This window comes from Dipodomys merriami, unplaced genomic scaffold (genome assembly GCF_024711535.1).
Source record: "Dipodomys merriami isolate MVZ:Mamm:240054 unplaced genomic scaffold, mDipMer1.0.p SCAF_1, whole genome shotgun sequence".
In the NCBI taxonomy this organism is placed as follows: Eukaryota; Metazoa; Chordata; class Mammalia; order Rodentia; family Heteromyidae; genus Dipodomys; species Dipodomys merriami.
This window is the reverse complement of record NW_027202270.1, coordinates 137,781,394-137,798,277: the sequence shown is the minus strand read 5'-3', so window position 1 is coordinate 137,798,277 and position 16,884 is coordinate 137,781,394. Positions and strand designations below refer to the sequence as shown.

Here is a 16,884-nt window from a genome sequence, read left to right as displayed (position 1 = left end):
AGAGTTCAAGCCCCACAAAAAAAAAAAAAGATTGTAAGGAGGGAGTAGGTCTAAAGTCTTTGAAGATCAGCAAGGTTACCCCAATGTTCACAGCAAACAAAAGAAGTGGTAGATGAGATCAGAGAGGTAATGGAGCCAAGTCAAGGAGACACATATGGGCTCTTGAAAGGACCTTGGCATTTTCTCTGAATAAAGCACAAAACATTTCAAGTTTGACTTGCTTGTTAAAAGGATTATTCTGGTGGATTATAGGAAAATATTATGAAGTGAGCGAAGACACAGGGAGATGAAAGAATGTACTATTTGAAGGTACATAGTCAGATAAGGTCACTAAATCCAAAGTAGAATGCCTTATTCATTGTACAGACAGTGTTACACTGTTTATTGGTGATATATAACGTTAGAGGAGCACTGATAATGCACAAAACTAATGGTTCCCAAAAAGAATGTTGTGCAGTCAGCTCTACTTTATTGGAAGTCCAAGTCAAACATGTGTACAGCTCTGAGAACACCAGGTTTTGGTTTTGTGTGGGCGTGTTTTTTAAAAGAATACTTACTATGATAATTTGAGAAACTGTAGCAAAAATAATAATATTTACAGTGATCATCTGGTGCCTTCCAAACCTTGTATCATCATAAGCATCTTGGAAAAATTCGGACTCAAATTTGGTAAATCTGCCTCAGATCTATGGGATCAGAATTTTCAAAGGTGGGGTCAAAGGTACTTGAAAGTTGTAAATGTAACACAACTAGACCAGCATTTTGAATAGGGCACTGACTGTTTAAATAAGATTTAGGGGAGCATCCAAGCTCTTCAAATGGTGTTCTGCTTATTACTATATTCCTAGTTCCTTGGCATACTGTATGGTACTAGATATATTCTCAATAAACGTTTATTGAAGGAGCAGTTCAGAAGACCACTCATCTTAGTTTCTGGTTTTCTAAATGAGCTAATAACGTGGAATGCACTTAACATAATATCTGAGATATAATAAGTTCAGTAAGTGTTAGAGGGAGAAAAATCTCATTTTTTTACTCACAGTACTTAATTATTTTGGAAATTGGCTTATGGTTGGCCAGATCTCCTTAAGAAGGCATGCAGATTGCCTTTACCTCCAGTCTTTACCATATAAAGAATTCACTATGACTGAGTGTGGGTGGCACATGGGCAAAATGTCAGCAGTGGGGAGGTGAAGACAGAAGGACAGCAAGATTGAAGCCTGAGATACACAGCAAGACTCTATCTTGAAACAGTAATAAGATTTTTTTTAATTAGTTAAAAGAAGAGTAGCAATTAGTGATATCTTACCACATATTTCAATTATTTTATCTGTACGTAATGTGTAACAAAAATGTCTTGAAACTTAGTTGGACACAGGTAAGAAATACCCAAAAGTGAGGATTTAATCAGAAATTTTTTTAAAAATCAGGAAGTTATTTTTAAAGAGGTTTGGTTGCATAGTATTTAAAGAAAAAAAAAGTATATTTGAAAGGAAATAAATTCTGGAGGAAAATTAATTTCTCATAACAAATGGTTTATATTTATAAGCTACAAAGAGATAAAAATAGAATCAAGGTCTATCAAAGTAAATTGACAGGAGATTGAAGTCTAGAGAACTGTGCACAAGGTAAAAGTTCAAGGAAAGAAGTATATCTTAATGCCAAATTAATACTATATTGTCAAATTACATTGTACCAAAAAAAAAGTTGTTTTCCAAGTTTGTAGTCAACAGTCCTATACAAATAGCAACACAATGCTCATTCAATTGTGTGAAAGTAGATTCTCTTAGGAAACTGTAAGATACCATGTCGAATGTTAATTATAACTTGTATCAACTTGATAAATCTTCCATTTGTTTTCCAGTGGGAAATGATAGAATTAAAGATAAAAATAACTGCCTGAGGGATACCTTTCGATGTTCAGAGACCTTGTTTTTTTGTTTTGTTTTAATTGTTGCCAAATTAAACTTGAGCTCTGGGCCTGGGCACTGTCCTTAAACTTTTGTGCTCAAGACTAGCACTCTACCTTGAGCCATAGTTCCATTTCTGGCTTTTTGTTGCTTAATTGGAGACTAGAGTTTCCTAGGCTTTCCTACCTGGGCTGGCGTGGAACTGCAGTTCTCAGATTTCAGCCTTCTAAATAACTTTAGAAACATTCTTTAGAGTCACCTCCTTAGGGGGAATGCATGGTTATAAAGAAAACTTCAGCCTTTATTCTTTGTCTTAGTATTAGAACTGTAATCTTAGCTACTCAGGAACCTGAAATCTGAGGTTCACAGTTCAGAGCCAGCCTAGACAGGAGAGTCAATGAGACTCTTACCCTCCAGTTAACCACCAGAAAGCAGGAAGTTGCCAGGCACTGGTGGCTCACACCTGTAATCCTAGCTACTCAGAAGGCTAAGAGCTAGGATTTCAGTTCACATCCAGCCTGGTTAAGAAAGTTCATGAGACTCTTTAGTTAACTACCAGAAACCCCAAAGTGGAGCTGTGGCTCAAGTGGTAGAGCACTTAGCTTTGAGCAACAAAGCTCAGGGAAAGCGCCCAGACCCTGAGTTCAGGACCCAGGACACACACACACACACACACACACACACACACACACACACACGCACGCGCACACACACACGCGCGCGCGCGCACACACACACACACACAAACACACACACACGAACTTGATAAGAGCTAGGATTTCAGTTCACATCCAGCCTGGTTAAGAAAGTTCATGAGACTCTTTAGTTAACTACCAGAAACCCCAAAGTGGAGCTGTGGCTCAAGTGGTAGAGCACTTAGCTTTGAGCAACAAAGCTCAGGGAAAAGCGCCCAGACCCTGAGTTCAGGACCCAGGACACACACACACACACACACACACACACACACACACACACACACACACACACACACACGAACTTGATAAAAAGAACATGAGCAAAATGAGGATTGCCACACTGTTGGTGAACAGATAGAATGCAAACAACAATGAATTAAAATGTTAAAGTATCTTGCTTACAGTACAGATAAAGACCGGTATGAGTACATTGGGGGGTGGATTGAATTCCAAGCCTATGACTCTTTCCACATAGTGGTTTGCCATCACCCTTTTAAATTGTGTAGCTTGAATAGCTGAGGGACAGCACCCAGGCCCAGGCTCCTGATCATGAAGCCCTCTAAATAGCTTAGGGTTAAGTTCTAAATTCCAACTCAAAGCCAACCAACCCTTCCTTTGAATTTGTGAAGTCAAATTTTAAACTTTATAATAATAATCTAGACTTACAAAAGTTTGCCTTGGTAGTTAGAATGTGTTGTGGGGGTTTGTTTTGGTCAGCTTGGTTTGGTTTGTTGGTACTAGGCTTTGAACTCAGGGCATTGCACTTGCTAGTCAGATCCTTTTAACACTTGAACCATGGCCCAGCCCCTTGTAGTGTAGGACCTTGTGTGTTTTGCACAGGTCAACCTCAAACCACGATCCTATTTAAACCTCCTATATGTTGGCTGACTGGTGTGCACTGTCACACCCATCTAATTTTGTTGAAATGGAGGAATCTCACAAACATTTTGTCTGGGAAAAGTGGTATCAAACTGTGATCCACATTTCCCCATCTCCCAAGTAGCTGGAAATTACAGGCCTAAGCTACCACAGTTGGGCTAGAGGAGGTAGCACAGTACGGTGTCACAAGCATAAACTTTCACAATATATAGTACCTCATAATGAATAAAGAAAACTGACACACACATTCATGAGTTGGAAGAGACAGTTACAAGTATAGGAAAACTGTTACCTATTTTTTTAAAAAAGGAAGAAAATTAACTAGTATGTTGCTTAAATCTTGAACTTTTTCTTTAGAACACTCCTCCTGTATAAATCCTAACAAGTGACAAAATAAGTTGTACATTCAAAGCCAGAGATTCATTTGTCAAGTGATAGATTTAGGAATACTTAAGCCTTGTTCAGTCTTGTAATCCTCTCTACTCAGGAGTTTGAGATTTGAAGCTAACCGGGGAAGGAAAGTCCATGAAACTCTTAACCTCTAATTAACCACCAAAAGGCCAGAAGTGGAGTTGTAGTTCAAGTGGTAGGGCACTAGCCATGAGCAATAAAAGCTCAAGCCCCAGGATCTACACACACACACGCACGCACGCACGCACGCACGCACGATCAGAAATAAGGCTTGACCATCTGTTAACAATTTTAATGATTGTGTTTGGTCTTTTAGTCACATATATTTTACAATCAGGAATTTTAGAAAGCATTTTGGAACAATTAGACACTATAGATATATGACTTGAATGCATTAGCTTATTATTTGTACACGAGATCAATAAGGTATATTTTCCATATCAAATAATTTCAAGATAGTTTTATGTCTAGAACTGTGATAAATATTTGAAATGGCAAAAACTATTATATGACAAACACTGAGATATTCTACTAGCTTACTCAAGCATCACATCTAGAATAGTAATGGAAATTTGAAAGCAAGAGATTCAGAAGAGTTTTAACTGTATTCTTAACTGAAGAGGCACCTTATACAGATGAGTGCTAGCAGAACTTCACTGGAGCTGTACTTACAACATACATGTAAGGATAATTTAGGAAATACAGTAACTTTCTATGCATGCTGAAACTCAGTTTTTTCTTCTGATCTGCACTTACATTAACAGACAGTATAGGCTTCAGCTGCGTGGAATCAAGGTCTTGTAGTTTCACAAAAACAACTCTTTGTTAGTGCTATAATTCTGTGATAAAGACAGCATTTCTGTGAGTAGACAAGAACCTGGGCTTTGAAATGCTGAAACTGCTGAGACTCTGGAAATTCTAGCACTGTGGAAAGTGTTTTAAGAACTCCCGTAGTCACATGTGAAGAACATCATGCAAAAATATATCTGAGCCATTTAATACGGAATTGTCAGTGTAGCTCTGTGATGGAGGGAGTGCTCAGCATATATGAGGTTCTGCATTCCCTCCCCAGAGGAATAAAAACCTCAAACCTGCACCTTCATTAGAGGCTCAGTAATTTCTCTCTATCTAGATTATATAATAATGTTTTTTCTTTTCTTTCCTATAATAATGGTTTTTGTTGACTTTTGTATCATATCACTAATTTTCTTTTTTTTTCTTTTTTTTCTTTTTTTTGCGGTCCGGTCGTGAGGCCTGAACTCTGGGCCTGGCCGCTGTCCCTCAGCTCTTCAGCTCAAGGCTAGCACTCTACCACTTGAGCCACAGCGCCACTTCTGGCTTTTTTCTTTTTGCTTATGTGGTGCTGAGGAATCAAACCCAGGGCCTCAGGCATGCAAGGCAAGTGCTCTATCACTAAGCCACCTTCCCAGCCCATCGTATCACTAATTTTCTTGAAGCTGTTTGCTTCCAGATTCAGTCACTTTTAGTCATTTTATTCTTCAGTTTTGTTTTGCATTCACTAAAGATTCTGATTTATATTTTGAGGAAAATATTTTCTCATTTGTGCAGGGTCCCTGTTTAAAAATCAAGTAGATCTATTCAATTAAATGTTACTCAATAATGCAAATTACAGTTGTATTATACAAATTATTACGAACAAACCTCATTGTACAAAGAAGAGAGCAACAATAATATGTATATATACAGTGTGGGACAGGCAAAACTAATCTGTGTTTATAGATGTGCACATAATAGTGAGTTGGCAATTGACCAGAAAGGAATCATGAAATTTTAGTTACACTCAAATTCTGATTCCTATAATCTATACTACTTTAAATATACAGTATTGTCTTTTAAACATTTTATTTACCGTGTGTGTGTGTGTGTGTGTGTGTGTGTGTGTGTGTGTGTGTGTGTGTGTGTGTGTGTGTGTGTGTGTGTGTGTGTGTGTGTGTGTGTGTGTGTGTGTGTGTGTGTGTGTGTGTGTGTGTGTGTGTGTGTGTGTACTGTGACTTGAACCCAGCAACTCGTGTCCCTTTTTTGCTCACTACTGGCAGTCTACTATTGAGTAACACCTCCACGTCTGTTTTTTTTTTTTTCTTTTTTTGCTAATTAGAGATAAGAGTCTCATGGGCTTTTCTGTCCATTCTGGCTTTGAACTTCCGTCCTCAGACTTCAGCTTCCCCAGGAAGCTAGTATTGCTATGCTAGGCTTATAGCAAGAGCTGTAGGCAAGAGCCATCAGTACCTAGTGCTCAACTTCATAATTCTAATGACTGCCTTGAAGCTTATTGCCACACCTTGGACAATAATTACTATCCTCGAAGTTCTGGACAATACAAGTATTTTAAAGGTGTAGAGACATTCTGTCACTGTAGTTAGCTTGGTCAGATACCTTAAAAAGCAAATAACAGAGGGGATTAAGATTAGGGGGAATTAACTTGCTTAAAGTACACTGTGCAGGTATGGAATTATTACAGTGAAACTCACTTGTCCTATTAATGTATGCCAATAAAAATACAAGAGAAAAGACAAAAACACTTTCAAATCATTTTGACTTTATAGTTGATGTTTTAACCTGGAAATCCCTATTTCCTCCTTTATAAAATAGAGATGTTATTTAACCAAGTTATAGGTGGTTACATAGGAATATGCATCTAGCAGCATAGTGTTTGGTATATAGTAGGTTTTCAGTAAACACTCACTGTTGAAGAAGCAGCTAAGAACAGACCAGATTTAACCATTGCCTTCAACTCAAGGTAGGGGAAATAGATTTTTGCTAGGCAGTTAAGCAGAGGAAGACATGATTGCTTATAATTTGTGGAAAATCTGATTTTATTCTTAGAAAAATTCCCTAAAGAGGTACCAGTATATAGCTACTTGGGAAGCATAATCAGGAGAATAGTAAATTCATGACCAGCCCAGGCTAACGGCAGGAGACTTTGTCTCAAAAACAAAAATACAGATTGGTGGGTGCCAGTGGGTCATGCCTGTAATCCTAGCTAATTGGGAGGAATCAGCCTGGGCAGAAAAGCTTAAACTGGGCATGATGGGTATGCTCTTATCATTGCAGCTCATGTAATGGAAAGTGTAAAATAAGCAGATCATGGTCCAGGTGTGGGTCAAGACAAAAAGTAAGATTTTATTCCAAAATAACTAATGCAAAAAAAAAAAAAAAAAAAAAGGTGGAAGGGGGGCTGAAGATATGGCCTCTTAGTGGAGCACCTGTCCATCAAACAAGAGGTCCTGAGGGTCAAAGAGTATGGCTCAAGTGGATGAATGCTTTCCTAACATGCCAGGCCTAGAGATCAATCAGTACTACCAAAAATAGCTAATAAAACATATCATCATTGTATTGACAGGTATTTCTTGGTAACCTGTCCATTTAATTTATGGCCATTTAACCAGGTTGTTTTTTTTTCTTGTTGTGCTTATTTGACACCTATTACACCACTAATAAATAAAGGATAGCTAAAGAAGTAGACAACAATAGCTTATTATAAGCCGTTAATATAAATACTTGAAGCTTATGGTCAATATTGCTTGTGTAGTTAAGGGACAGAGGGCGGAAAACATTTTGGTCCTGGAAACAAATACCAATGTGTAAAGCCAGGCATTGTGTTGCACACTTCTAATCCCAGCACTTGGGTAGCTGAGGCAGGATGACTGTAAGTTTGAGGCTAACCTGGGATCTTAGGAAAAACGTGTCAATTAAAAAGAAAGGTGTGTGGTTACTACTGTTCTGACTTCATAGCTACTCCTGTTCTTGTTATGTACAACATTAAGTTGTACATTATCCAAACTTAATTATGGCTTCTCCATACTGAGAATGCTTTTGAGTGACTATGAAAAATGTAGGCTTGGATATACCAGTTACTTTTAAGGGTTATTTTTGTTGGTGGTGGTTGTGAGGCTTGAACCCAGGGCCTGGCTGCTGTCCCTGAGCTCTTTTACTCAAGGCTAGTGATCTACCACTTTGAGCCACAGCTCCACTTCCAGTTTTCGAGTGGTTAATCGGAGATAAAGAGTCTCACAGGAACTTTTCTGCCTGAGTTGGCTTCAAGCCTTGGTTCTCAGATCTCAGCCTCCTGAATAGCTACGATTACAGGTATGAGCCACTGACACCCAGTTCTACTTTTAAGCTTTGAACTAAAATAAATAAAAGCATCTTTGCCAATTTGACGTGCCAGGAAGGAGGAACAAATTGCTTTGGTTTGTTTAAAGCTAGGTCATGGACCTCTTGTGAGCATTGTTTATGTCTGCAGTAATCCAAAATTTGTATAACTATCTTGTGTATAAGTAGTCATCTTCTAGTCAAATACATATTTAAACTACATGATATTTTGTAATCATCTAGTAAGCATAAACAGGTAAAATTAATTTTATTCAAACTAAGACAGATTAACTTATCTACATTTTTTTGGTCTTTTCTTCCTACTTTGTCTTCTTCTGTTAAGTAGGATAAGTTCTGAACGCCGAAAAGAGAAGTCCAGAGATGCAGCCAGATCTCGGCGAAGCAAAGAGTCAGAAGTATTTTACGAGCTTGCTCATCAGCTGCCACTTCCCCATAACGTGAGCTCACATCTGGATAAGGCTTCTGTTATGAGGCTTACCATCAGCTACTTGCGTGTGAGAAAACTTCTTGATGCTGGTAAGTAAGTTCTAAATACAAGGGCATCATAGGCCTAAGAATGAGAAAATAGAAGTATTCATTATTTTTAGCAGGTGGTCGCTATGGTTAGCTTTTAATACCCAATATGTTATGGTGTTTAATTAAAGTTATAATTAAAATTTTTAATCATTACTATTTTTATCAAATTTTATTTTTCTTCCTAAGTTGCTCTTAGAAACAGTTTTCTTTGCATTGTTAAGTTTTGTTTTATTCTCTTGAATATACTCTGGTGTTACACGAAGTGAGCCACATTTAAAAGGACAAAGACATGTTTTCTCTCATGGGAATTCTAGCCAAAAGATAAACATATACACATATACATGTACTTATGTGAGCATGTGTGTATAAAACTCTGATAGTAACAAAAGGACATAAGAAAGAGGAAGAGAAGAAAATGAAGGTGGGTTAATGATATTGAAATAAAATAGAAGTATAAAGGGAGACATGGCAAGAGCAATATAGAGGGGCTTAATGTAACTGAAGGGCTTGTGCAAGTGTGGAATATCATGGTGAAGACCCTTCCTACAATTAATATTCACTAAAGAAAATGACAGGATTGTATAACTGTTTCTGTTAGAAGACTGGGCACCAATGGGACTGAGAAGATGAATTAAGTATGTTACATGTATGAATGAAAATAGAACAGTGAAACCTAAAGAGATTAAGAAGAGGAGAAAGGTGATGAGGGAGAATGATAGGGTTTGACTGATCATTGGACATTGCTTGTACATATTGTACAACCAATATATGTTTAAAAAATACTTTCAATTCTTCAATAAGACATCTTTTTAAAATAATACTCTTTTAAAGTTTGGTTCAGAATTTTTTGTTGTTGTTGTTGGTCGTGGGGCTTGAACTCTGGGCCTGGGCGCTGTCCCTCAGCTCTTCAGCTCAAGGCCAGCGCTCTACCACTTGAACTACAGCGCCACTTCCTGGTTCCGAAATTTTTGAGAGATTAACTTTCTTTTGTTCCTCCTGCATTCCTTTGAAGACCTAATTCTTTTTATTTTTTTTAATTTAATTTTATTTTATTTGTGAACATACTGTACAGAGGAGTTACAATTACATGGGCAGGATAATGTGTACATTTCTTACCAAGCATTGCAGCCTCCTCCTTTGTTTACCCTTCACATCCCTTCCCAGCCTCCCCCCTCCCCCCTAATCCCAATCCTTCTCCTTCCCCCCCCTTCACCCCCCCTCCTCCCCCCACACCGACGTTGTAAAGCTCGTTTTGGACATGACAACTTGTACTTCTCATTGTTGCAACAGGTCCACCTGTATCCTTAAACAACTGGTTTTTCCCCATCTCCTCCACAAGTTATACTGACAACAAATATAGTGAAAGCAGGGGTTATACTGTGGGGGAGGGACATACAAAGCAACAAAGAGATAATCTTATAAATGCGTTAGAAACACATGCATGAAAGAAAAAAACATTAAAATACACATCTAAGGGTTCATTTTCCTGACATCACATTATCTGACCTTTTCCGCTTGACTCATACATATACTAGATATTACAAATAAGGGAAACCATGGGACCTATGCTTCTTTGGGCCTGGCTTACTTCACTTAATATAATTTTTTCCAAGTTTTTCCATTTCCTAACAAATGGGGCAATGTCATTCTTTCTGATGGAGGCATAGAATTCCATTGTGTATATATACCACATTTTCTTGATCCATTCATCTACTGAGGGGCATCTGGGTTGGTTCCATATCTTAGCTATGGTAAATAATGCTGCAATAAACATAGTTGTGCTGGTAGCTTTAGTGTGGTCTTGTTTGTAAACATTTGGGTAAATGCCCAAAAGTGGGATTGCTGGGTCATAGGGGAGTTCTATGTGAAGTCTTTTGAGGAACCTCCATACTGCTTTCCAAAGTGGTTGAACAAGTTTACATTCCCACCAACAATGAAGTAAGGTTCCTTTCTGTCCACATCCCCTCCAGCATCTGTTGTTGTTAGAGTTCTTGATTTTTGCCATTCTAACTGGAGTGAGGTGATATCTCAATGTTGTTTTGATTTGCATTTCTTTTATGGCTAGGGATGTTGAACATTTTGAAGACCTAATTCTTAACACTTCTTTTTTCAGTGATTTGCCTGGCTGCATTACTTTAAATAATTATGAAAAACAGTTGGCAAAATCTAATTTTAGCATTCTTACTTCTGGCTGTGATTCTTTTCTGTATTAAAATAAAAGCTGGTTGCTGGTGGTTCACACCTGTAATCATAGCTTTTTAGGAGGCTGAAACTTGGAAGATTGAAGTTTGAAGCCAACCCAGGCAGAAAAGTCTGAAAGACTCCACCCCTAGTTAACCAGCAAAATGCTAGGCTGTTGTCATTGCTCAAGTGGTAGAGTGCTATCTGTGAGCTTGAGGCCTTAAGTTCAAACCCCAATACCAAGAACCAATTTTTTTTTAAGTTGGAGAAGGGAAAATTAAATTATACAGAAAAATAACTGCTGTAGATATTAAAGAAATTATATAGAAAGAAAACATTATGTCACTTACGTATAAATCCTAAATTATTTTCCTCCTCTTATGTGCTCTTTAGGTGATCTGGACATTGAAGATGAGATGAAGGCCCAGATGAACTGCTTTTATCTGAAAGCCCTGGATGGCTTTGTTATGGTGCTAACAGATGATGGCGACATGATTTACATTTCTGATAATGTAAACAAATACATGGGGTTGACTCAGGTAAAACACCCGTATTGAATAGCTCTTCTGAATGTTTTGTGATTTTTATCATGTAGATCTAATTTTTTTAAATATATTTACAGTTTGAACTAACTGGACACAGTGTGTTTGATTTTACTCATCCATGTGACCATGAGGAAATGAGAGAAATGCTCACACACAGAAATGGTGAGAAGAAAAGTGTATTATTTGATTTAATGTGACAGGTAGTTTTTCTTAATCTTGAAGTTTGTTATTTACTAATCTCAGAGAAAACATTATTTTACATTTAATAAAACGTTAAGGCTATTCTTTAAAACTTACTCTGTTTTAGGAATTTAACAAAGGACATCACTTTCTTTAACCCACAGAATTTTATACACACATAACAGATAAAATAGAAAAGAATATCAATATCAAGACCAGGAAAGTTACTGATTAAATTCAGTATTACAGCCTCAAGAGACCATAATATAAATTGCAGGCAATAGCATTTTGGAGATAGTAATCCAGAGATGTCAACAATGACTAAGAACCTCTAAGAACACTTTATTAAATTGAGACTATGTCGTATTATGAAGTATAATGAAAGACCACACAACAAAAGCAACAAGACCTATAAGATTTTTGAAAGGTACCTTGGCTTGCATTTGTGTCTTCTAAGGGTACTGACTATAATCAAACTTTGTTAAGTTACCATAGTGAAAATTTGTTACTATGCTCTAACATCTTCACTAATCCCTGGCTTCAGTTTATTAGTTTGCTTCTGTATGAAACAGCTTCTAACTTTATAATGCTTTTTGAATAATTTTTAAGGTTTCTTTTTTTCCACTCTAGTTTTAGTAATAATAGCCCACCTGTGTTGAGAGGACAGTCTATGCCAGAACACTATTTTCTGCATTTTATAGCTTTTAAGTTTTTTTTATGAACAACCCTGTAAAGTTACTGTTAATGGTTTCTATTTTGCTCTAGAAACTGAAGCACCAAGTTACTGAGTAGCCAACATTAATTGGTTAACAAATGACATATTTTGGTTTGAACTCCGTAGGCTGCGTCAGAGCCCGTACTTTTTTGTACCCAGAGTCTTTGTGTTCTTGAGCTCTTGTTACATTCTACTGTCATTTTTATATCAGCACGTGCTTTCTCTGCTTTTTAATTTCATATTGGTTTTTACTGTGACATTGGAAAACAAAAAAATATGTATTTTTTGTAGAATTCTATAAGAAGGAATATTCACTGAACAAAGATCTGTTTTTTGCCAGTGAGTTGAATATGTGTTCTCATATTTAGACTTGAGATTGCCATTAATGCCCAGTGCTTCCCTGAGACTGTACTATAGTGGATGAGTATTAAGAAATGTTGATTTGTTATCTAAAGCAAGTATAGCCAACTTAGTATTATCTACGTGTATGTTTTCAAGCAAATACATTTTTTTAAACCCATAATTTTAAAAAATCATTTCCAGTATAGTTGATGAATTTGTGAGGCTTTGTGGAGAAACTTGAACATCACATTATCTGCATGCCCCCGGTCCAAGGCATTTACATTATGAAGTGCTGAAAATATCTCAAGGAGGTCACATGATGTGAATCTACTGCTACCACAACTCTCATCACAGACATTCCTTCAGGCCTGTACCCTCACCAAGTCCAGAATGATTCTTGTGGCATCTTTTTAAAGACTCTTGATGTTAATGGGGAGAGCTGAACCCAACCAACTTGCTTCAGTATCCGGGCTACCCTAACTTCCTTAGTTCTGTTACTATATATGAGTGTAAAATAAAACTAATCTCATTAAGTAGTTGAGCTTTTCTAGCTTACTATACTTGAATTTAAACTTACTGACTTGTTTCTTTTCCTCTTGAGTATTCTTTAAATATACTACCCTTAAATTTTCCAGATCTTAGCTAGGCACAGTGGCTCATGCTATAATCTTAGCTGTTTAGGAGGCTGAGATTAGAGGCCTGTGATTTGGGACTAGCCTGGGGGGAAATTTATTTTTTTTTCAATTTGTGAGTAATCTAGTTGTTACTGACCTGAGCCAGGCCCTGGTTGCTCATACTTGTAGCCTAGGTACTTCTGAGTTCAAATCTGAGGTCACCATTCAAAGCTAGGCCAGGCAAGAAAGTCCATGTGACTCTTGCCTCGAATTAACTACCCACCCTCAAAAAAAAGGAGAAAAAAAATAGCCGAAATAGAGAAGATGCTCAAGTGGTTGAGACTAGCCTTGAGCAAAATCAAAAAACAAAAACACCTCAGGACAGTGCCAAGGCCTTGAGTTCAAGCCCCAGGACCAGCCCCAAAACAAAAAGAGACTGTTAACGATTGTTTCCACTTATCATCTCAGCTATAGCATTTAGTGTAGGAGCATTGTGCTCCAGGCTTGCTTGCAAAACGTGAGTCTATCTCAAAAATAACTAAAGCAAAAGGGCTGGAAGCATGTCTCAAGTATTAGAGCACCTGCCCAGCAAAGCACAAGGTCCCGAGTTAAAATCCCAGTGCTGTTCCCCACAAAATTTCCAGATCTCTTTGTATCCTTCTTTCCCCTCCTACAACTGTTTCTGGCTTAGCGTTTGATTACCATTATTGTATTCAAATGATCTTTTTTTTTGGGGGGGGTGGTCTGGTTGTGGGGCCTGAACTCTGGGCCTGGGTGCTGTCCCTCAGCTCTTCAGCTCAAGGCTAGCGCTCTACCACTTGAGCCACAGCGCCACTTCCAGCTTTTTTCTTTTTGCTTATGTGGTGCTGAGGAATTGAACCCAGGGCCTCAGGCATGCAAGGCAAGCGCTCTATCACTGAGTCACTTTCCCAGCCCCTAAATGATCATATGTATATTAAATCATAACAATGCCAACTTAATGTTCCTTCAGTTTATAATTGTGCTTCCCAACTCAGAATTTTTTTTAAAATGTCACATAGTTAGGCTGAACTTGTCATTTGGGAAACCGAGGCCCTCTATAGTAATAACCCTAACCTTCCTTCTAATTTTGTCTTATTACTCTGATTTACCCAAACAGGTGATATTTTTCCTTACCTTTGTGCTTCTCAATCTTTTCCTTCTGCTAGAATACCCCTCTAACCCATCTCTATGTACTGAACTTATCATATTCTGAGACATTCTTGATTTCCCCTGATGAGGACTCATATTTTTTAAAGCACTTAAAAGTCTTGAGTATTTAACTTTGCATTATATTGTTGCTGTTGACCCTACTCTGTATACAATATGTCTAACTTCTCCAGTAAAGGCATGTTTCTAATTATTCACATTATCACCTATAATACACGTTTCAGACTTTTTCCCCCCAGTCCTGGGACATGAACTTAGGGCCTGTGGGCACTGTTCCTGAGCTGCTTCTGCTCAAAGCTACCATTCTACCAACTTGAACCACCACGCCACATCCAGACTTTTCTGTGTAGTTTATTGGCAATGAGAGTCTCATGGACTTCCCTGCCCAAGCTGGCTTCAAACCATGATCCTCAGATCTCAGCCTCCTAAGTGGCTAGGATTACAGGTGTGATGTAAGCCACCAGTGCCTGGCTCATTCCAAGCCTTTAATACTGGAATGAATTTTTTTATTTGTTTTGAATCAGAGTAAGCACTGAAGAAATCAAGATGATATTTAATCACCTGAATGTATTTTCATTTTAGTTGTGAAGTGTGGAATGAGACTCCATAGACTTGAATTTATCTATTTCTGATTTTGCTTTATGTCTGTAATTTTATTTCTTTTGACCTGGGAATCAAACCTTTGCTAGGCAAGGATCCTACTACTGAGTTACATCCATATTTCCTATTTGTAGCTGCACCGCCATGACTGGTATATTTCTAGTCCTTTGTTCCCCCCAGAGGAATAAAGTAGAAACAATTTCCTGCCTGCTTTACAGGATGATTTAAGGAAAAATTACACATACTCTTTGTTACTAAAATTAAAGTAGTGTTATAAAATAGTTGCTCATTATAAATTGAGCAATCACATTTGATAAAAGGACAGAAAGAGTTTGCTTAATTTCTTTTTTGGGAAATGAACCAAGTCATACCATTCTCCTCTTTTTATAGGGTTTAACCAGGTTTACTGGCTTGGATGATTTAACTGTTACTTAACTGTCACAAACTCTTTTCTCCAACCAACTGGAGAATCCCAACAGTCTTGTTTACAGTACTTCTAAGGAGAGGGTATCAGGCTTTGTGGGTGTGTTGGAATAAGTAAAAGGGATATATATGAATTACTAAGTTAATGCTGGGACTGAAGTTAAACAGCATGTAGCTGTTTGGTACTTGGCTATCTTATTGTATACTTAGCTATGAGTTAAAATGTTCTCCTGTTTTTACTAGGCCCTGTGAAAAAGGGTAAAGAACAAAATACACAACGAAGCTTTTTTCTCAGAATGAAGTGTACCCTAACTAGCCGAGGGAGAACTATGAACATAAAGTCTGCAACATGGAAGGTAAGAAAACTTTAAAATTATGAGAGGAGCCAAGCATGATGGTATATACCTATAATCCCAACTACTAGGGAGCATAGATAGGAGGATCACTGTTTGAGGCCAGCCAGTCAAAAAAGCAAGACCCCACTTCAGTCAATAAGGTTGGTTCAGTGGTGTATACCTATGATACCAGTTCCATGGGCGTAGGCATAGGTACAGACATCATCATGGTCTGAGGCCAATCCCAGGTAAAAATTCCAAGACTCTACTCAGCAAATAACTTCAGCAAAAAGGGCTGGGAACATAGCTCCCTAGAACACCCTGCTGACTTCAAACCCAAAAACATGTATGGAGGAAAATTTTCCTTGTTTGCAGGCTTTCACTTGTTTGCACTTTCAGCTGATTTATGTGTCATTCCCCCAAATTCAGAACTATCTAGTATTTTTCCAGTTTAAGATACAAACAAATTTTTGAATTTTAAGATTTGTATGCTCAAGCCAGCTTAATCCATTGGCTTTGCCAACCATCTAGTGTTGAATACTGCTAAGAATTTAATTTTGTATTCATCGTATGATTTCTTTACTCAGTATTGAAACAGTCATCAGAGCAAAATATCAACCAACTCCAATGACCAGATGTACCCAAAAAAAAAAAAAATCAATCCAGGCTTATACAAAGAGGATTAAAAAAAAAAAAGTAATCTCTGGTACCAAGGGAATCCTGGGGAACATATTTATAGACTTTCAAAAATGCACTCAATGATAGTAAATTTTGTCAAAGCTTGTCACGTCAGACTCTACTACTTACCTCTGTAGTTTTGTTCTAGCACTGAAAATTTCAAAAGCAACATTGTTTTCTTTTGCATAGGTACTTCACTGCACAGGCCACATTCATGTGTATGATACCAACAGTAACCAGCCTCAGTGTGGATATAAGAAACCACCCATGACCTGCTTGGTGCTGATTTGTGAACCCATTCCTCATCCATCAAACATTGAAATTCCTTTAGATAGTAAGACTTTTCTTAGTCGACACAGCCTGGATATGAAGTTTTCTTATTGTGATGAAAGGTAAATTAGTTATGCAATGTTAATGTGACAACTACAGCCTTTTAAAATAGCCATCATAGTTAAGACTCAGCAGTAAATTTTATGCTTTCATTTATTTGAATAGTTTGATACATCTGGAACCCATCGATACTAAATTTAGCCACTTT

General features: G+C 37.6%; 1 protein-coding gene across 2 annotated transcripts in view; it reads left to right on the top strand.

Moving 5' to 3' along the window:
- The window catches only part of Hif1a (hypoxia inducible factor 1 subunit alpha), a 52,105-nt gene that overhangs the window by 17,945 nt on the left and 17,276 nt on the right, over window positions 1–16,884 (top strand). The window contains exons 2-6 of one of the 2 annotated variants that reach the window (XM_070032190.1): window positions 8,355–8,545; window positions 11,120–11,265; window positions 11,349–11,433; window positions 15,577–15,689; window positions 16,536–16,738. In XM_070032190.1, coding sequence (XP_069888291.1) covers window positions 8,355–8,545; window positions 11,120–11,265; window positions 11,349–11,433; window positions 15,577–15,689; window positions 16,536–16,738 — 738 coding nt within the window. Of the gene's footprint in view, window positions 1–8,351; window positions 8,546–11,119; window positions 11,266–11,348; window positions 11,434–15,576; window positions 15,690–16,535; window positions 16,739–16,884 lie in introns of both variants that reach the window. The other variant, XM_070032180.1, reaches the window with a different exon arrangement.